The sequence below is a fragment of the Falco peregrinus genome, chromosome 1, assembly GCF_023634155.1.
Source record: "Falco peregrinus isolate bFalPer1 chromosome 1, bFalPer1.pri, whole genome shotgun sequence".
In the NCBI taxonomy this organism is placed as follows: Eukaryota; Metazoa; Chordata; class Aves; order Falconiformes; family Falconidae; genus Falco; species Falco peregrinus.
This window is the reverse complement of record NC_073721.1, coordinates 88425285-88447934: the sequence shown is the minus strand read 5'-3', so window position 1 is coordinate 88447934 and position 22650 is coordinate 88425285. Positions and strand designations below refer to the sequence as shown.

The following is a 22650-nucleotide window of genomic DNA, read 5'->3' as shown; positions in this document are numbered from 1 at the left end:
GTTTTCACTTATTTGAGACAGAGTAAAGCCTTTTTTTGCTTCTCCTTTGTGATATTCCTTATAAAAATATCTTCTGAGAACAGCTTTTCCTTTTAACAAACTACCTAAACTTCCTGCTCACCATGAAGGGTCATCACCAACAACCCTGTCAAAATCAACAGAAAGCTTCTTGCTGACTTTAGTTGACTCCTGTTCAGGCCTTCAGAAACCCGCTATTTCCAAGTTTCTGGTTTTAGGCAGGAATTGAGCCATGCCACCTGGTGGAAATCTGGATCAACATATATCCTGGTTTCAGCTGGGATAATTCATTTTCTTCTCAGTAGCTGGTACAATGCTGTGTTTTGGATTTAGTATGAGAATAACATTGATCACTGATGTAGCTGTTGCTAGGTAGTGCTTACTCTTAATCAAGGACTTTTCAGTTTCCCGTGCTCTGCCAGTGAGCAGGTGCACAAGAAGCCAGGAGGGAGCAGAGCCAGGACAGCTGACCCAAACTAACCAAAGGGATATTCCATACCATAGAACGTTATGCTTACTATATAAGCTGGGGGAACTGGCCGGGAGGGGCCAATCACTGCTCAGGGACTGGCTGGGCACCAGTCAGCGAGTGGTGAAAAATCGTATCATGCATCACTTGAGTTTTTATCTTTTTTTTCCTCCCCTTGGGTTTAATTCCTCTCTTTCTCCTTTTCATTACAATTGTTGCTGTTGTTATTACTGGTTTTAACTGTATTTTACTTTGTTTCAATTATTAAATTGTTCTTAGTGCAACTCATGAGTGTTACATTTTTCAATTTTCCTCCCCATTCCAAAAGGTAGGGGTGGGGAGGCAAGCGAGCAGCTGTACGGTACTTAGCTGCTAGCTGGCATTAAACCACAACAACATAATAAAAGCCAAGGGCAGTGAGTCACATGTTTGTACTTTTAAAACAGGAACATCATCCACAAAGCACAAATATTTTGCCTTTACCTGTGTTTGTAGAACTCACCCTTGAGATTTAATTTATCTTATGGTGAAAAGCTGTCCTTTTTCTCTGAAACGTGAGTAACGGAAGTTTTTATATTGCACCATTGGAAGCTCCTGAAAGTAATAAAACTTACAAGCATAAGAGAGAGCTGTGCAGCATGTGAACCTGCCTTTTATCTGCACTTGAGCAACAGACTAACAATCCTTGGTAGGAAGGAAGCTCCTCATCCAAAGCAACTGCTCTTTTTTGCGAAGTAATCAGACTTTCCTCCTGTGGAAAGTCAGATTAAAGTTAAACCTACACCTTGGTGAAGCCAAGGGATGCTTTTCCGCGGATCCTGAAACTTGCTAACCACTGGCTGGAGGTAAGGCAAGGGCCAGCTCTAGTTCTCTTCCTGCTACTAGCAGTGCCCCTGTTTCTGAAAGCTGCTGCTGCAGAAGGTGCAACTCAGCTTCTAAAGCCAACCAAGTGTCAACTAACAGCGAGTCACTGATAGGTCATGGCATATTTTGATTCAACAGGAGGGACATGCAACAGGCAGCCATGAGATGGTTTCTAGGACAGCTTCTTGACACACAAACCATCCATCTACAAAGCAGATGGGCTAACACTGCCATCCTCCTCTCACAGTGTTCACTTCAAACCCAGTCACCTCGTTAATCACTTCTTTGTATCCTCTCTCATCCCAGGTAGGTTTGCCTGTGACAACATCTATACTCTCACACTTTGAACAATGGTTCCTCCAACGCAGCATGCATTTGTGTAATGGCTGCTAGAGAAGGCAAAGGGAATCTGACCGAAACTGCAGTTTCAATGCATCTTTGGGGAAAATTAGAGAAGAAATCTGCTGTGGGCAGTTGCTAGTGGAGACACCATTCTCATGAGTCCAGGTTTTTATTAGCTTTCTTGCTCCTTTTTCTAGTTTTTCAAGTTCTTTACAAGTATTAAATAATCTTCACATTTCCTGAGAAGGAAATAAGTGGACAGGCAAGCACTCTGCTCTATCATCCCTTCACCACACAGTGGCTAGAGAGGAAAGCATGCAGGGATATAACATCAGAACCCAACAAATGCCTCAGAAGTAAAACCACTAATATCTGTGTTCTTTCACTGGGTGACTCTTTTCCTGCACCCCCACTTGAATAAAACATAAGTACCCTAGGAGGTACCCTCTGAACCTGGTATGTACGTACCTCCATATCCAAGTGACAGACTGCACTACATCATAGTCAATGGTCACAAAAAATTCATTGTAGATTGAGACCAAAGGACTTCAAAGACATCTTCATTTCATTATGCCGCAAAGTCCCGTGAGAAGTAATTTTAAATCTCTTTTAAACTACTGTCTAAACACCGTATCTGAGACCAGAATATCAATGTGCTGTCACTGCATAAACCTGTGGTAAGTGACAGAACCTACCTTGAAGAGACTCCAGCCTAAACACCAAAAGCAGAAGAGAGTGCGATTCTCCAAGTCTGCTCTAAACTCCTGTTTGCCACTATTTATTGTTACATACGGACCTTTCCCAATGCTACCTACGCTGCTGCTGAGCTCAGTCTCCTAGAATAGGAAACATCTGCAAAGAACAAAGCGAGGAGACTTCACTTGTTAAGAGTAGCCCAAGAGCTCACTAAATTATACAGTTTGTGCATTGAAAGTAGGAATGATTTTGCTCTACAGCGAAAAGAGGGAATGGAAGAGAAAAGGGATAAGACAATGATAAAAACAGGCTTACAAAAAAGCCAAAAATACCCAGGTAATGTTTGCTTACCTTCAGTACCAGAAGCAAGGATCAACTTCTTCCCCTTTATGTCAAAGACACAGACAGCAAAGAACCTGCATTTCTCATTTTTACATATGTGCTTGGCAATGTAGGCAGAGCTGTTTAGGCATGTGAAAGTCAGTCTTCTGAGGATCTGAACTCAACACATAATCCCTCTTGCCCACTGATCTGCCCATGTCCTTTCCTTCAACACCCAAGTCTCTGCTTCTAGTTCCAAGCTAATTTTTGAACTGAAAATTACCTTCTTCCTGGCAAAAAAAAAAAATTTCTTTCACAGTGTTGTAGCTCATCACTGAACAGGAGATGAAAAGGGAGCAAAATTGCCAATGTGCAAAGCAGCTTGTTTTCAGTATATAAAAAAAAAAATAATAATTGTGACTGAGGTTTTTTCATCTGGCAGTCTGACTGCTGAATTGTCAAGTTAACCCAATAAAAAAAATCCTTCTTATGATTGAATATCAACACTGTTCTGATCCACATTAAAAAAATAAAAAGGGTATCCTGTGAACTACTCTTTTTCCAAGTCCTGTCTGCTCAGCCTTACCTTTCCATAGTAATGGAATGGATGGGTCATCACAACTAGAGGCATAACATTTATTACCATCTTCCAGCTCATTGTTAACTGTGTCACCACTTCCAACATTCTTGCTTTTAAGGCTGAAGAAATTTTGCATCCTTACGTTGTACCTGGAAGTGCAAAGGAAAGATCTGAAAAGGTTGGATTGTTGCATCTCCTCATCAAACTTTAAGTGCCTGAGAACAACTTACGCAGGCAAGCAGTAAAGTCTACATGCATTTTCTTGGACAACTAATAGGAAGTTAAGAGAAAGGACTATTCAATTCAGTGGCAAGCTGATAGGAAAGCAAGGGTTGCACCTATCATGAGATACAGAAAACTGCAAAAAGACACTACAGCAGATTTAGTGAAGGCAAAAACACCAGAGATGTGGGTTTTGTAGCCAAGACATTCACTGTACAATGGCTTCTTTCCTCCTGCATCAACTTGTAATTCACCTCGCTGTTTCTCTCAGTACTGTGTTTCCCATGGCAGATGCTTGAGCATTTCTGGGACTGCTGACCATACCCTTCTAAAGAAAGAATGCATCTCTTTTAGTACTAGGGTGGGATCCAAGAGGGCTGTCAATTAATTCTGCTAAGACCTGATGTAGGAGAAAAGGGAGGCTGAAGTTCCAAAAAGGATTATTGGTGAGGGGAGGGCACGAGGGAATAAGTCTAAGCAACTTGCAGCAGGAGGGTGGACTCACAGACCCTTGCAGTAACAGTCAGACCCCTGACTCTCCTGTCAGAGGCAATGACCCTACAGAAGAAGGATGTCAGTATACAATCTGGTATGAGACTGTTTTAACACAAATACATGCTTAGCACTCTGTCTAATGTTTCTTGACCTTGTTCTTTAGAGGTTACAAAACGTGTAATATCTGACATGCTGTGTGCTTACAATCCAGAGTACCCAATGAACTTTTTCATACATTGCTGTATAAATGAAATTTTCTTTCAACTTTTTCTGAAAACTACTTTACCTCAGTGCACTATGTAAAGGATACATGAAAATATTTGCTGTTGACTGAGCACAAATCTAGTGCAAAACTGATCAAGCATAAAAAAAAGCGAGGGTTCTTACTCAGAAACATGATGGGCTATATTGCCCTCAGCAGGAAGGCCAAGGACAAAACCACACCAAAAGAATGATGGTCAATTAACACCTAAAGGGCATATCGAGAAGAAAAGTACTTACTTCATGATAAGTATGTAGAATGAATACATAATGATGAGTACAAGGCTTTCCCACCTCAAAGAAACAAAAATAAAGGATTAAAAGGCCACTCAAACAGCTGTATGCTTTAAAAGTTTACGTAGGGGTCTGCATAAAACATCTAGTACAAGTACACATTTCCGTACACAGGATTCACATCATTAAGATTAGATAATGCCTCAGCAGAATAGGGGAGAGGAGCAGACTCTCAAGTTCCAATAAACATGCAAATAAAAGGTAATGCATTATTTCAGAAATGTGGTATGCAGACTGAAACCATAGCTACCCTCTAAGGATCATAATGCCAAGGCCTTTTGTCATTTCAGTGATGAAGCACAGGCCAGGCACTCTGAGAAGACTATTTTAGAAGATACTTATGACCTTCCACTAGGATCTCATCTTGGACTGTTCTTTGGGACACCTAGTACCCCCATAAATACCAACAGGCAGAATCAGAGCAGCAGAACTTGCTTACCCTCCCTGCACATCTGAGTCTTCAGGCCTTACATATAGCCTATTTACTTTGTTAATGTTTCCACATTCTTAAATTTCCTTTTAGTTTTCCCTGATTATAATTAAATATATAACCAAAGAAAATACAGAGGATTTCCTAGGCGTCAAATCCAGTTTATAGTCCCAGCATCTATGAATAAAAGCTAATTACACTGCAACTCTACTTAGTCATCAGTCTCAGGGCAAATACGGGACTTCAGGGAATAATTTACACAACTTACCATTCTATTTTCTCATCATATATGAACTAGAAGAAAGAAAAAAAAAAAAAAGGAACCACATAAATTGACCATTTTTCTGATCTATCTTGAAAAACAGTCAAATTTAATAGATATCAGTCATATCTAGCTATCTAGCTAAAGGTCATTGAGCTTTGACCCTTTCTAACTAAAACTTTCACTGTATGGATTGCGCCCCTCACAAAGCACAAACCTTGTGAACAAGGCTTGGATCCCTCTCAGTCACTGTTATTAATACTCTTTATAAAACTGTGTGTGCATGTGAAAGACAGACTGATATGCACACTTGTACTCACACACCGTGCTGTGTAAATGACAGCAAAATTGTGTATTCCAAAGAGACCCAGCTCTGAGTACTTTAAACAGCTAGACTAGTTTCAGCAGAAAAGGCAACCATTTTACTTGTGCTCTTAGGCCAAGTGGTTATACACATTTTATTCCAGCCTATGTAACTCCTGTAACTGAATGGGCAGCTAGTGACCCATATTTATTACAAAACTAAGTGGATTCTTCCCCTCCCTGCCACCAGACACAGTAAATGCACACATTCAGGAACAACTACATCACTCTAGATGAACAAAGTGGTATCTCACCTGTGCTCTATTTAGAAAAATTTACCCAGAATCTGTGAAATAAAATTACTGTTTAGAAGCAAGAAACAGTCACCTTCCCTATTTAAAATAGAGGTGCAGCTCAAAATGTTTCCTCTTCACAACAAACAGTCCCCTCAGTCAGAGAGCGCTAACTACACTGTATAACACTAGCCTGCTAGCCTCCAGAACTGTACGGACTGTAGGTACAAAATGAATGGACACCAATGGACACGTATTCTGTGGGGCTGTATGAAGGTTTTACATTTGGACCATGCTGTGGAGCTGAGCCCTCACTTCCAGGTGTCACTAGAACTAGCTAGGGAAATAACTGTTTACCAGTGTATATCAATAGTTAACAGGCTGGTCCTCCAAAAATTCAAGCAATGAAACACATTAATTGGTAAGAGAACTACTTACAACAATAAGTATGATCACAGATATCGTGTAGTATACAGAGTCCCGGAACACAGCCCACTGGGTGAGACAAACCACCTGAAAAACATCACACCTTCAGCCAACAAAAGTATGTGACTTTAAAGACAAGAAAAAGGCCTGTGTCTTGCAATCACTTACTGTGTGTAAGCAGAATTATTATCACCAACAAGTCTGGAACCTATTGCGGTTTTATGCTAACAGGAAGACGTATCAAGTCTGTTAGACAATGTATCTATATAATAGGGACTAGTAATAAAAATCATATAGAAACTTCCATTAATGAAATAAATTTCTTACTAATGATATTTTAATTGGTCATAATTTCAATTCTAAAGTACAATTCAATGTGCTGCAGCAAAACAATGGTTCTCACTTCATTATATTTGTGGATATATCGGACTTAATACCTGAAAAAAATATGATACACAGTCTAATCACCTACTGAATAGATGGAGCAAATCTCATGCTTGAGTCCTAGATTCTTTGAACACCATCACTACCAGGAAGGATCAGCATATGCCACTGATCATTTTAATGTGAACATGGTATTGTATGAAGGGGAACCAGTTTTCTCTGTATGCTGTATGTTCACACTGCTGAAACTACAGCTGAACTTTTTGGAAACATTTGTTATTTGTAAAGCATTTGCAAATTCTTTCCAACATTTGACATTTTCACAATGCCAGATCATTTTTTGTTTTGACTGATCCTTTTTCTTTTTTTAATATTTTCTCATGGAAACCCCTAAAATTATAAGCAACTGAACTCCATAATGGTAACTATTTTACAAACCTGTCCTGCAAACAGTCCACAGACACCAACAATGCAGAGGATGTTGAAAACTGCTGAACCAACAATGGTCCCTACTCCTACATCTCCATGAGTGATAAATACACCTGCAGAGGGAGCAAAACATGCATTATTACCTCTGTCATTTCATTTTAGGTCAGAGGCAATCACTTAGAATGTGTACTACCTGAGAACAAGAGGTTGCTTCAAAGTTTAAACAAAACATGTTTCGTAATAAATGCTCACTTCTCTGTGGAATATTCTGTGCTTTTAGTCTAGCTAGCAGCTCCCCATTTTTGGCCTAACATCTCTACATATATATTTTTATTAAAAGTAAATGATTTCTTAGCTAGTTATTTCAACAGTAAGTCCTGTATTTCACAGCTTGGTTGTTAGTGGTGCAGTGATCTATTCAAGTGAGTATAAAACATCTCCAGTCACATTAGGAACACAGAATTTATTTCAAACAATATAAAAAAGCACAGAAACTTTTCTCCCAGGTGAGAAATTGGATATCTTTTGCTAAAGGGAGCCTAAAAGGTTTATATTTGCTGCTTTTTAGTAAGTTGGACATGAGATTATAATGCATACCTTTAGACTGTGTTTCCATAAAGTTTGTAATAATACCAGTCAGGATAGTAGCGCAAAGCCTACTGAGGCTTTACTAAAGACAGATTTATCAGATTTAAGCCACTGTGCTGCTAGAAAGCCATGACCTAGTTGCCATTACTGAAACTTGGTGTGACAAATTCTGTGACTGGAGTGTGGGTATCGATGGATACAGCCTGTTCAGAAGGGACATGTGAGTAAGGAGGGGTGAAGGGTTGCCCCTACATGAAGAAATTGATAGACTGTGAAGAGCTGTCTCCGAAGAATACTCATGAGCAGGTTGAAGGCTTATTGGTAAGAATCAGAGGCCAAGACAACAGAGGGAACCTTGTTGGTGTTGTCTACTACAAGCCACCCAGTCAAGGGAAGCCTATTGTCAAAGCCTTCTTACTCCAGCTACAGGAGGCATCACACTTGCAGGCTCTCAACCTGCTGGGGGACTCCAACCACCTGACATCTGCTGGACAAGCAGCATGGTGAGCTGTAGGCAATCCAGGAGACTCCTGGAGTGCATTGAAGATAACTTCTTAAGCCAGATAATAGACAGCCCTGCAAGAGGGGATGCAATACTGGACCTGGTGGTCACCAACACAAGTAAGCTAATTGGTGACATCAAGATTGGAGGCAGCTTGACCGATGGAGTTCACAGTCCTGAGGGATATGGGTCAGGTGAAGATCAAAATCAAGACCCTGAATTTTAGGAAAGCAAACTTCCAGTTGTTCAATGAGTTAGTCAATAGGACTCCCTGGGAAACTGCCCTCAGAGACAAGGGAGAAGATCAGAGCTGGTAGACCTTTAAGGACCCTTTCCATAGAGCACAAGAGCTCTTAATCCCCAGGTGTAAGAAATCAGGAAAGGAACACAACAGAGTGGCATGGATAAGTTGAGACCTGCTGGTCAAAATAACGGGCAAAAAGGAAATGCATGAGCAGTAGAAGCAGAGACAGGTATCCTGAAAAGAGGATAGGGATGCTGCCCAGGTTGTGTACATATGGGGTCAGGAAGGCCAAGGCGTGGCTGGAGCTGAATTTGGCATGGGGTGCAAGGAATAATAATAAGGGCTTCTGCAAGGTATGTCAGTCAGAAAAGGAAGGTCAAAGAAAGCGTACCGTCCCTGATGAGCAAAACTGGCAAACTGGTAACAATGGATGAGAAGAACACTAAGGTACTCAACAACTTTTTTGCCTCAGTCTCCACTGGCAACCTCTCTTCCCACACCTCTTGAATGGATGGACCACAAAGCAGGAACTGGGGGAGCAAAATCCATCCCACTCCAAGAAAAGATCAGGTTTGTGATCCCTGAGGAACCTGAACATACATAAGCCTATGGGACCTAACAAGATGCATCTCAGAGACTTGATGTAATTTGCTGATATAGTTGCCAAGCCACTGTCCATAGTACTTGAAAAGTCATGGCAGTCAGGTGAAAAAGTCATGGCAGTCAGGTGAAGTTCCTGGTGACTGGAAAACGGGAAACATTGCACCTATTTTTAAAAAAGGTAGAAAGGAGGACCCTGGGAACTACTGACCTGTCAGCCTCACCTCTGTGCCTGGGGAGATCATGGAACAGACCTTCCTAGAAACTATGCTAAGGCACATGGAGGACAGGCAGGTGATTTGCGACAGCCAGCACGGCTTCATCAAGAGCAAGTCTTACCTGACCAGCCCAGTGGCCTTCTGTGATGGAATGACTACATTTGTGGACAAGGGAAGAGCTACAAATGTCATCTATCTGGATTTCTGTGAGGCCTTCAACACAGTCCCCCACAATATTCTTTCCTCTAAACTGGAGAGATATGAATTTGATGGGTGGACTGTTCAGTGGATGAGCAACTGGTTGAATGGTCACGTCAAGAAGGTAGTGGTCAGTGGCTCAATGTCCAAACGGAGAACAGTGACAACTGGTGCCAGTGTCCCCCAGGGGTCCATATTGGGACCAGTACGGTTTAATATCTTCATTAATAACATAGACATGGGATCAAGTGCACCCTCAGCAAGTTTGCAGACAACACTGAGCTGAATGGTGCGGCTGACACAACTGAGGGACTGGATGTCATCCAGAAGGACACGGACAAACTCAAGAAGTGGGCCCATGTGAACCATCATGAGGTTTGACAAGGCCAAGTGCAAGGTCCTACACCTAGACTGGGGCAACCCCCGGTATCAATACAGGCTGGGAGACGAAGGGACTGAGAGGAGCCTCACAGAGAAGAACTTGGGAGTACTGATGGGTGAAAAGCTGGACATGAGCCGGCAATGCGCACTCACAGCTCAGAAAGCCAACCGAATTCTGGGCTGCATCAAAAGAAGTGTGGCCAACAGGTTAAGGCAAGTGATTCTGCCCCTCTGCTCTGGTGAGATCCCACCTGAAGCACTGCCTCCAGCTCTGCAGTCCTCGGCACAGCAAAGACGTGGACCTGTTGGAGCAGGTGCAGAGGGCGGCCACAAAAATGATCACAGGGGTGGAACACCTCTTTTATGAGGAAAGGCTGAGAGAGCTGGGATTGTTCAGCCTGGGGAAGAGAAGGCTCTGGGCAGACCTTATTGAGACCTTTCAATACTTGAAGTGGGCTTATAAGAAAGATGGAGACAGACTTTTTAGTAGGGCCTGTTGTGATAGGACAAGGGGTAATGGTTTTAAAGTGAAGGAGGGTAGATTCAGACTAGACATAAGGAAGAAATTTTTTTATGATGAGGGTGGTAAAACACTGGAACAGGGTAGCCCAGAAAGGTGGTAGATGCCCCATCCCTGGAAGCATTCAAGGTCAGGCTGGACAGGGCTCTGAGCAACCTGATCTAGTTGAAGATGTCCCTGCTCATTGCAGGAAGGATTGGACTAGATGACTTTTAAAGGTCCCTTCCAACCCAAACTTTTTTTTTTTCCTTTGCTGCTTTTCTTGTTCTCTATCTGTAATCCTGTGTCCTTCCTTCTCTTAATAGGTACTGCTTTTGCCATTTAGACTTTCTCTCTATACCAATAATCTTTAATATTTCAGAGATTACTTCAAGTAATTCTGTAAGTAATGTACACCGTGTCCTTCTGCCTTAACAGATCTGACTTATCTATACCTTAATTTGTTCTTTTCCCATGTTCCCTGTTCTCCTACTTCCTTGCTAAAATTAATTCCCTTTATTTGTGAAGAAAGAAGTCAAAGAGGCATCAAGTATCTCCAATCCTCTCTCAGGGGACTGCAATAAATCTCTTCATCCACTTCCTATGCTCAGAATCAGCCATTCCTCTCTGTGTTTTGAGAGGAGATTCACAGTTTCATGAGATATTTTGAGCAGTTAATTATACCATGAACCACAGACTAGCTGACAGCTGCAATTGCTGATTATAAACTGACAGAAGAATGTTAGCACTTTTGGATACCTCTGCTTGATCTGCTGCTGATTTTTTTAACATCAGATCTCATAAAAGCTAGTGTGTGGGCTCCTTACCTATAACAGATGCAAACAGTTCTGGAGTGGAGCTCCCTGCTGCCATGAATGTGGCTCCAGCAACATCTTCACTCAAATGTAGTTTCTGGAAGAAAAGCACCGGTAATTTCAGCACTGCTACTGTATTTACATTACACAGTTCTACAGTTGCAAAGACAGAAGCTCTTCATTTTCTGGCCACAGTGCTGTTAAAGGATGAACAGTCACTATGATACAAATTAAGACATTGCTTTTTGAAAAGGCAAATATACTTCAGGCAAGTAAAATGTTTATACCCTAACTCAGTGAAGTGTCAGATAAAATTACCTACTTACATATAATTGAAGAGTCAATTGTGACTTACACATAACTGATTAGAGAAAAACATCTCTGCAGGTTCAAAAAGATTGTCAACATCCCAAATTGTTTTCATTAATTTACTTTTGGAACTCTATATACAATCATTCAAGAATTCAGGGAATCCTTGGGGCTTCTAAGATTTGAAAATAAAAATCCGTAAGAGAAAAATACAACCTCTGTGAATAAATCTTATAAACAGCAGGACTGATTCTGGCTTCACTTTGCAGCTAGGGTAATCAAAAGTGAGTCCGCTGACAAAGGCAAAATTAGTCCAATTAGACACAGAGAGGCCTGTGGACTGTAGACAGATGTATTTTTATGACAATGTCTCTTAAGCTGTAACAGGATATAGGTAACTTGGAGTTCTCAGACCAGTAGAAACATGTGTAGATCCATAGGTGGGCTGCATCAATTTTAATACTCTCTTGATGATCTCTCCCTTGAACTATAAAGGTTTTATGGAGGAGCTTTTTCCTTTTTGAGAGTCTCTAGACTCATCTTTAGTACCTTATTTTTCTTCCAAGGATAGAAAAGTGAATAGCACCAAAAAGGACCAGTACAGAAATCCTGTATTTTTCAGGCAGTATGCAACATTTTGAGCTGATGAAAATGGCATCCTACAGAACCTGACAAAATACAAACTACAAGCCCTTACTGTACCATTTGATCTATTACCAGTCATACTGTTGCAGGAGCTCAAACATGTGCTATCTGAATTCTTCTTGGATGTTTTAATGTTCAGCAGAACATGAGACAAGAGGCAAAGATTTTATGAAGGATCAGTGACAATTTAATTGGTACAACCCAAGTGGTACAACTTAAATGTGGTGTGTAAGGTGCATACTGAAGACAAAACATCTGCAAAGGGAAAGAAAAGATCCCTATTGAGTATTTTATTATTATAAGGCCACCTCCCTTATTCCTCTATTTGTTCTTCTATTGTTAAGTGTAAGTACATAGCTCTGAGTAACACTAATAGAAATTTAGTACATATATCCATAGGAAAATACTTCACTAGCTACAGAAGTTTTCCAGAAAATGGTCATACATATTTTTGTTAAAAAGCAAAGGATATGAGATTTTGATTTTGCCCTCAAAAAGGAATTAAAATCTGGCTTTGTATTTTGTATTCATTTTGCTCACCAAAGCTTTATCTAACACACCATTTACATGCAAAGTATAAATTCTACCCTGTCCCAAACAACTCAATTAGAATTCCACATGTAATTTTGCAAATTCTTCTCAACAATTATTTAAAGAAACTACATTTATTTACTATTTTTTTTTGCATATAAAAATATGTATTCTCATTCCATATTAAACCAAGGTACACACTTTTCTCTTGCATTCTCCATTTTCTCACTTTTCTCCACTTTATGCCAGGACCACATATGCTTGCTTTCTCCTTGCTGATACAGTGGTAGACGTGCAATAAAATATGCATTGCCAACACATTAATTCGTCTATGTATGATTTCTTTTCAAAAGTGACTTTTAAAACTAGGAGTATAATAATAAACCAAACTCACCCATATGTCATATCCTTTCTAGCTATATGCTTCAGGTATTTAAGAGTGGGTTTTGCCATCTGATCTCATTAAATGTTCCATTTTTTCTCCTTGAGTGTGACCAGGGGAACCAACATGCCTAGGTTCATTTTTTTTATGAAAAGCTCAAATCATTTGAAAAAGACTGAGGCCAAAAATTTGACAGGAATAAACTCCAAATAACGATAGCATAAAATGTCTGATTCTATAATAGTCTTTAAATGAATTTCCAAAAAAGGAACAAAGTTCTTCAACATACCTCACAAATTTTCTCTAAGGATGGAACAAAGAAGTCATCACACACTATAGCCAAAGCATAGAACATATAAAGAGCCTGTAAAGAAAATAAATTCATTAAATACTTCAGATTTTTCCTGTACATGAAAGGAGGAAAGAAAGTAATGCTGTATTTATTGAGACTAACCAAAATATATAGCTTCATTTTTTATTCCATTCCAAATAAAAATCCCTCTGCTGATCAGTTTATGGCATAAAAACAGATTATTGAATGTAAGATGAAGTTAAGAACAAGAATGTTTGCCAGACCCTAGAACATGAGAGGTACCACAGTTTGACAGAATAGGGTCCCAGAACAGACTTCATATAAAGAAAAGTAATGGGTAAGGTTTACAAAACTATGTAATCATCATCTATATTTTCAATTAATTATCAGATAAAGTAATTAAATGGAAATTAACACCATGTTGATTAACAATACTCAATAAATAACCACACCCGGAAATAAGCAGGCCCTGACCATGAATCACTGCACCAAACCTCTCAGGAATGATCCTGGTTCCCTGCATATATGTGATTTCTCACTGTCTTATGTGGATTTATGTGCTGTGTTCAGACAGACGGCCTCATCCTGCTGTTGTGCATCAAACACAACTCCTTTTTACTTTCCCTGAGCTGGGAATGAAAAACTGGAGCTCACAGACCTTACTTGTTTTGTTTTGTCTACAATAAAATATAAAACTCCATGGCTTTTTCTGTATTTCTTCAGGCTTGGTTTATTTTTGTAATTACAACTGCATCTTTTGCAGAGAGGTGCAACAGGAAAAAAAGAGAATCAAGAATCTTTCACATCATGCATAATGTCATTGCCAAAGGAATCCCAAACCCTGTTTATACAAGATGAAACACAAGAAAACACAAGTCTGTGATCCATGTGGCCAGGATTTCATCTCAAAGAGGATGAATGCATAGGCACTGCAAATATATAATATTAAAATAAGATAAAAATAATATCGTAGAATCATTTAGGTTGGAAAAGACCCTTAAGGTCATTGAGTCAAACTTAACCTAACACTACCAAGTCCACCGCTAAACCATGTCCCTAAGATGTTACCTTTTGAGCATTTGTACCCATACAGACATATTAGAAATACTGAAATCAATGTATCAGAAACAAACATGTTGATATATACAGAGCTCTATTTAGTTAGGACACTATGATGATTAAAATCTTATTAAAAAATAAAAGGAAAACAAAAATGAAGCGCAGCAAAGGAAAACTTACAGCAATGATATGCAGCAGAACTCCTCCTTGCTGACGTTCTTTATTTGTAAATATATCTTCAGGAAATTCATTAATGGCTGAAAGAGAAATATAGATTATTTATTTTTTTTTAAAATTTTAAAGCATCTGTAAATAGAAGACCAAAATATAAGGACGCATCTGTAGAAATATATGATCAAACACGAGTATCTTCCAAATTATTATACTATAGCTTGGCACCTCAGAATCTCTTTCCTGCTCTGTAGAAAAAACAGAGAACTAATACTTAGTTGTTATTAATTACCATCATTTCAGTGACTTAAACCAGCCTTCACTGTACTAAGAGTTTCACATTCTTAATGTCTTATTTTTACTATCGTCTTGTCTGTGTCTCCTCTAAATATGCTTCCAAAGTGATAGGCACAGCCACAAAAAAATCATCCTGAAATAATATTCCTGGTTTTAAGTGTTCTTTGCCTGAAAAATGATGCAAAAGTTGTAACTTTCAGGTAGTTGTAACTATTCAGGTTCTTAACTACAATCTTTTATAGGGGTCCAAAGTCTTGCAATTAGTTCCACAAAGACGAAAGTGATTCTAAGTACTTTCTCCAGAAAGTCTACTATCTAAATCTGGTGAAGGAAAGAATGAAACAAAAAATGGTAGGTGGATGATAGGAATGCAAAGACATGAATTTGGGGATTATTTCTGGGTGACAGTGAAGTTGTGTGGAGCTCAGTTAAAGGACCTACATTCCACACAAAGGCAACAGAGTAACAGATTCCAAATGGTGGAGACAAAGACAGCAACTAAATCAAAGGTCTGAAAAAATATATGAGATAAAAAACATCCAGACTGACAAAAGAGGCAGGGACAGAGATTTATGGTGCCTCAGACAGGAGTCTGGGAAACTTAAGAGTGACAATTATTTCAGCCACTAGAATCAAAATGCACTGAAGTTATTAAATTATTATTCAGAAAGAGTGTTCCTTTCTGCAAGGAGTTGCAGATGTAGGTTGACTGTAGAGGAATGCAGGCAGTGGGTTGATTAGCATTGATAACATGCAGCTGTGGCCTTGCCTCAATGGCAGTGAGTTGATTGACATGGATGAAGTGCAGCTGTAGCTCATTCTGTGAAGTAGTTAAATAGCCCTGAGGAGTGTGGGATGGGTGGTCTGATGGAGGAGCAGTGTGGTCTGACCTCTGGAGGAAGGTGAAGCAGCATGGACAGTAGAATCTGACTGATGGTAAAGGTGTTGTTGCAGCCTGATAGTTTGTTTGTGCTGCAACAATTGGTGCCCTGTGTGAGGCTGAGTTGGACTCCAACTACAACAGCTGACAAGATAAAACTCCAGAAGGTTCTTGTGAACTTACTGTAATATACTGAATCTCAGGGAAGGAAACAAGAGAGAATATATGATTGCCTTCCCCATATTCAACTCTGTCAGTTTAAATAAATGCTTAAGACCACAATATATGATATTTATGCTGTTCCATTGTCAACTTTTATGGCATATTTTCTCAATTTCTTGATTATAATTCTGCAAACAATAACCATGAACATGGAAACCAAGAATTTGAGGTATGGTTGATGTTCATAGCTACTAAAGTTCACATACTCTAAACCAGCCTTATTTTCAGGAAATGTTGCGCTGTAACTCTTAATAAAAGATTTCACTTTTTAAAGTATTGAGTTACCTGTAACCACCACAAACATGATAAAAACCTAGCTGCAGTGAGAGGATAATCTGGTTTCAAAGTCCAGAATGACTTCTCCTCAGTCTTCGAGTTTTATATAAATACAAACATACCTTTTCTCATCTGTACTATAACCCCTACATATGTTGCATATATCTAGCTTGACAAAGACTTGAACAGTGTCTCCATGTAAAGCTGAAGATCGCATAGCTCTGTATTTTTCTTAGTGCCCACTACCATAACTGTATTATTTTTGTATTAATACACCGGCAGCAGGCAGTGTTTAAAACTTTATATACATAAATGATATTCCTTCCAAAATTCAAAGTTACCATTTTATGAAATCTCTCTAAATCCTGCAACCTAATATTTGAAAGCCACTAGAGTTTTAAAGCTACTAACAGTCTATAAAATAGACTGTTAAAAAAAAATTAGCATAAAATAAAAGCCCATCAACAATGACTGACTGCAGTTCCTTTACCAGTTTTCATTAGGCTTTCCAATAAGATCTATTCTTACTGTTGTATTCTGACTGGAACCAGTATCACCACTTGATATGTTGAATAGAGCTTTCCCAAGATACAGGTACATCTTTCCTTTTAAATCTCAGACAACAAAAGCTATAAAAATCTATACTAACTTTTGCTTAGGTACTCCTGAGTGTGATTTCCTGCTCCTAGGTAAATGTTCTATTCCTGGTCCCCCTTCCATAATCACAAGGAAAAATGAAAGCAACAGTGGTTATCAATATACAAACGCATCAGCACAATAATACCCAATCACTCATTGAATTATGGAATACCATTCAATGGTATGCAGAGAACAGTGCCTAAAGACCATCAGCGAATCAACATTCAGCAGGACTAGTTTCAAGAAAGTGGGTCTCAGTTGCTACGGAACTCCACAGTCTTTAAGGGCTGTGATTTGCACTGTAAAGAGATCTGTAACCTTATGAAACAGTCTGAGGAAATAGCATTGCGATACAAATGCAGACCACACCTTAAATAAAAAACATTGCCCTATTGAGCCAAACAAATCCAAATACTTCTAAAATCAAAATATGTGAATAACACATCTTCCTTTCTGTTTGGTTACCCTCAAACGACGAAAAGGGTAGTGGAAATACATATAAACTGGGAGAAAACTGGTTACATTGTAGTTTTGAGATACTGTGTATTTAGAGTTGACAGTAAAAGAGTTCCTCTTTTACTGGAAGACTGTGCAGGATAACCCACAAACTATCGGTCCACATGCAGCAATATGCAATGCTTTTATTTACTTTTAAGATGCCAACAGAACCCTATATGCATGTAACAGCTAAGCAGATTCCCTGAAGTAATATACTGCTATATCTAGTAATATGCAATATAGTAAAATACAGTAGTATCATTCCCCTCATGTAGCAATCAGGGAGGAATATCATTCTGGAATAATACTGAAATACTACCAAATTTAAGAACCACTTCTTAGCTACACTAGCTGCCAAAAGCAAAATTTCTCAGTGGAGTCTCTACCACATGAATTATTCTTTACTACATAACGTATAGCAAAAAATTAACAATTAATATTACCTAAAATGATTATTAACTAAAAAAGCATTAAGGAGACTTCTTTGGGTGAAAAGACCCAGAGCTACAGCTGCTAGCATCTTACACAATATGGTTGTTCTTGCATCACTGGCTAAAATACCATGCCCACATGGATGTATTCAGGAGATGTACACTATTTTTCTTATCCCATCTCCATTTGTCCTCTGTCTTCTCCATTCAAACGGTGGCTGTGAGAATACACACAGTGCACTAGGACAGCAGACACCAGAGCCCTCTCCTGAGCCTCTAGAAATGGTAACGTGACCCTGTCCGTGGGGTACAGCCTTTCACATAATCTGATGCAAAGATTTGCAGCTCCCATCACAGCCGCACCACCCCCATTACTGACACCACACAGCAGAGCGAATACAATCCTGTCCCATAACTTGGTAAAATGGATGTGTCATCTGGGAAGCTATTACCCATCTTGGTAATCTCATTTGGTTGACTGTAAAATATTTCATAGTATGACATCAAAAATGGGTGTCAGTATAAACTGAAGTTTCAAAAAGCATGAACAGAAATCACTATCTTTCTAATGTGACTTCACTTATATGAAGTTAAATAATTTTAAATTATAAAATAAATAATTTGAAGTTATCAAATAGGAAATCAGAAGACCAGAAGATGTCAGAGGTAACAGCTAGAAGATTGAAATGAGCCCAGGATTCTGATCACCAAACAAAAGCAAAACAGTTCACTACAAAACATCTGGCTTCATATACAGTTTCTGATGTAGTATTTGTAATAAATATCTACTTGCAATAACTATCTGCTTGCCTCAAAGAGATAATTTAAAATACATTAATACAAAGACCGCTTTTCTAAATGATAATGCACCTCTCTACACTGAATTCATGGCATGCAATTGTTCACACATAAAGACGCTACAAAATCTTCTTTAAAAGTCAAGGAAATGAAGCAAGGCTCTGGAGCTTGGTAAGTAAGATTTCTTCCTTAATAAAATTGCCACTGAATCACAGAATGGTCAGGACTGGAAAGGACCTCTGGAAATCATTTGCTCCAACCCCGCCCTGCTAAAGCAGGTTCACCCAGAGCAGGTTGCACAGGATCACATCCAGGAGGGTTTATAAAGTCTCCAGAGAAGGAGGCTCCACAACCGCTCTGGGCAGCCTGTTCCAGTGCCCTGGCACCCTCAAGGTAAAGAAGTTCTTCCTCACGTTCAGATGGAAGGAACTGCCCGTGCTTCAGTTTGTGCCCGTTGCCCCTTGGCCTGTCGCTGGGCACCACTGAAAAGAGCCTGGCCCCATCCTCTTGGCACCCGCCCTTAAGATGTTGGTAGACATTGGTAAGATCCCTCTCAGTGTTCTCTTCTCCAGGCTACAGAGGCCCCGCTCTCTCAGCCTTTCCTCACAAGGGAGATGCTCCAGTCCCCTCATCATCTTCGTAGCCCTCCGCTGGACCCTCCCCAGTAGCGCCCCATCTCTCTGGAACTGGGGAGCCCAGCACTGGACACAGCACTCCAGGTGCTGCCTCTGTGGGGCAGAATAGAGGGGGGAGGATCACCTCCCTCGACCTGCTGGCCACGCTCCTCCTAATGCCCCGCAGGATCCCACCGGCCTTCTTGGCCACCAGGGCACACAGCTGGCTCATGGGCAACTTGCTGTCCACCAGCACCTCCAGGTCCTTCTCTGCAGAGCTGCCTTCCAGCAGGCCAGCCCCCAGCCTGTACTGGTGCGTGGGGTTGTTCCTCCCTTGGTGCAGGACCCTGCACTCGCCTTTCCTGAACTTCATTGGGTTCCTCTCTGCCCAGCTCTCCAGCCTGCCCAGGTCCCGCTGAATGGCAGCGCAGCCTGCTGGTGAATCAGCCGCTCCTCCCAGTTTGTGTCATCAGCAAACTGGCTGAGGGTACCCCCAGTCCCTTCATCCAGGTCACTGATGGATAAGTTGAACAGGACTGGACCCACCACTGACCCCTGGGGAACACCACGAGCTACAGGCCACCAGCCGGGCTCTGCGCCACTGACCACAACCCTCTGAGCTCTGCCGCTCAGCCACTTCCCAATCCACCTCACTGGTTGCTCATCTAACACACATTTCCTGAGTTTACCTATGAGGATGTTATGGGAGACAGTATCTAATGCCTTGCTGAAGTCAAGGTAGACATCATCCACTGCTCTCTCCTTGTCTACCCAGCCAGTCATGCCATCACAGGTGGTTCAGGTTCATCACCCACCAGTGAGTTCCAAGGTAGTTTGGAGTTTTTCAGTATAACATTTGCTGTCTTCACGGTTTTATTATCCAGATAATCATAGCTTTTATATAATTGTGATTTATAAATTCTGCATACCTTATCTACAGACACCGTTCTTTATTTACTTGCTGTATCATGGGTTTAATATTTTAAACAAAACTTTGGTTTTCTTACCTACTGCAAAGATAACCTGATCGCTCAGGAAATGATTGTTTGGATTGCCTTGGCTCCCAGTTTAAGCCTGGGACACAACATCACTTAACTGAGGGGGGCACTGGTATTCATTCCCTCATCTGTTTGAGCTGACAGAGGGGATATGACATTATTAAGGAGTTTGAAAGAGCTTGGTCTACCCTCATAGTACAATCTGATGTGTGCGAGCAGCAGGGCAGCACTCTGCTTCACAGAGATTTTCTCATGTACGGGTGACAGAGCTATCTGGCAGCCCGAGTGGGAGCTACATCTCCTCGGTTTCTCCTGAAAAGAGACAGAACAGATGGGAGAAGGAGATTAAATGAAGAGCAGTACATCTAATGGGGCTAACCTTGGCCAAAAAAAGGAGGGGAGCATACACCAATCATCTTAAATCAGCTAGAAATACAGAAATATTTATCCTGCTGGTACTATTGCAAACCCGTGGCTCCTGCAGCTCATCTTATCAAGCACAGATTTATTGAGGGGGAAGGGAGGGCACCAAGAAAGCCAAGTCTATATTGGAACTGTCATAATTCTGTAGCTCACTCAGTCTCCCTAACCGTGAAATGAGTTGGGAAATAAAAGCAGCTTATCCAGCCACGACTTGGAGGGGACATCACCTTTTCCTCTGAGTCATGGAAACAAAAAAATCCTTGATTATGCCATGATAGAAAGGATGATTCACCTTTGATAAAAAGCTCTGGCTGAGCTGTCTGTGTCTGAAGAATTACACAAAGCATGCAGATAGCATGCCTCACAATAGAATATAATAGCAGCTGCACAGCTTAAGCTGTCTGCATGGCTCTGGAGCGAAGATGTGGTATGCAGCAGTCGGGGTAACCCAGGCGTGCCAGTGACACCTGCCCAGACTTAGGCTGTTACCAGATTACTTCTGGGTACCATCAGAGCATTGCTCCCATATGCCCCATCCACACTGTGACTGGCAATCTGCCAACGAAGTTAAGTTTCAAAATCTCCTAAGCCTGACAGAACATCTCAACAACCACGTGGATCTGTGGTTTTATAACCTGCCTCGACATGTGATTTCTTCACCTTATCAGCATCTGATTTACTCACGGAGGCAGCAAACATGCTAACTCTTAATACCTGCTAAGCATTCAAGCCTGTTACAACTCTTATTTCTCCTCATAGGGAGAAGCAAGCTGTAGCTGTTTGAAAGGACACACACAATCAGCTTCACCCTGTGTTTGCAGGAAGGAGGTTGGGCAAATGATATACAGAGAAGCCCATTTCTCCTTTTAATGCCTGCAACTTTTTCCCTCTGCCCGTGTTCCTCTTCCCTCCAGGGCATGTTACATCTACGGATTGCAATCCCTACCCCTTTGCCCTGGCATTCCGGCGATTGTCGATCAGCTCACTCACCCAGAGCAGAGGTATAAGGGGAAGAAGGACAGACAGAAGACAGAATTACATGCTTCCATTTTTACCCCCTCTATAATCATATTCATAAGCCAGCTTGAATATTTCAAATGCGTCCTTTGTTTAAACACTGCAAGCAGCTTTAGGCACCTCTGCACTTCATGTATTTCTGCTTATGTGCAATTCCCTTTTCACATTTCAGAGCCTCATCTTCCCAAGGCCTAGTGTTGCATTCATGCACACGTATTTGTGTCTCAGTGATAGCAAACACCTCACTGTGCAGAAATGAACTTATTTATACCTGTTAAGCAAATGCATGCATCATTACTTGGTGTCAGCAGTAAAATGTCAACAGTTTGTACACCAAGAGTTGAACTTGCAAAAGCCTTCAGGTACTGCAACTTGCACTAATTTATAGTACTGTAATAATATAATCTCTTAGAAGATTTGCTTGAAAGCCAAAAAATGGTTACTTCTTCCAACCACATCTCCTTGAGTGCAGGGGTCCTATATGAGCTGAGTTGGCAATGAATAGGATACGTATGTCTTAGAATCACATTTGTGGCTTTGGCCCGTACTGTTCTTCAAAACCAGTGCACTGGGAAGATTTTTACAGAAAGAAGCTTAGCCACTTTGAAAGCATCCTAATGGCAATGGGAGAAATTCCTCCCATATTCTCTTTACCACTGATGTCAAGGAGGTCGGCTCCCTGTCACGTTCCACATGTTAGCTCACGTGCTGAAGTGGTGACAGTCTCAGAAATGACTGTGATGAGCTCAGTACAGCCAAACAGACACGTAGGTAGTCTCGGGGAACGTCATAATACACTCACCTGATCCTCTTGCATAACCTGTGCACTGTCAGTATTGTGAGCACTTTAGAAAAGCAGCGCAGGGTTGCTTTTGCTCATAGAAAAGTATTGACTTGTTTTAGTTACGTTAACATGTTACTTATGTTCCAGTGTTAACACTGAAAATAAAGTCTACCCGAAGACCGTATTATCACAGTGAAATTAGTTTTACTCATATATAAAATGTGTCATA

General features: G+C 40.6%; 1 protein-coding gene across 1 annotated transcript in view; it reads right to left on the bottom strand.

Moving 5' to 3' along the window:
- The window catches only part of LOC101914590 (ras and Rab interactor 3), a 175168-nt gene that overhangs the window by 100323 nt on the left and 52195 nt on the right, over positions 1–22650 (bottom strand). Inside the window, exons 3-10 of the mRNA XM_055813961.1 lie at positions 14554–14630; positions 13291–13365; positions 11147–11231; positions 7099–7202; positions 6289–6363; positions 5261–5286; positions 4509–4562; positions 3297–3439 (exon numbers count right to left, since the gene is read on the bottom strand). Coding sequence (XP_055669936.1) covers positions 3297–3439; positions 4509–4562; positions 5261–5286; positions 6289–6363; positions 7099–7202; positions 11147–11231; positions 13291–13365; positions 14554–14630 — 639 coding nt within the window. The remainder of the gene's footprint in view (positions 1–3296; positions 3440–4508; positions 4563–5260; positions 5287–6288; positions 6364–7098; positions 7203–11146; positions 11232–13290; positions 13366–14553; positions 14631–22650) is intronic.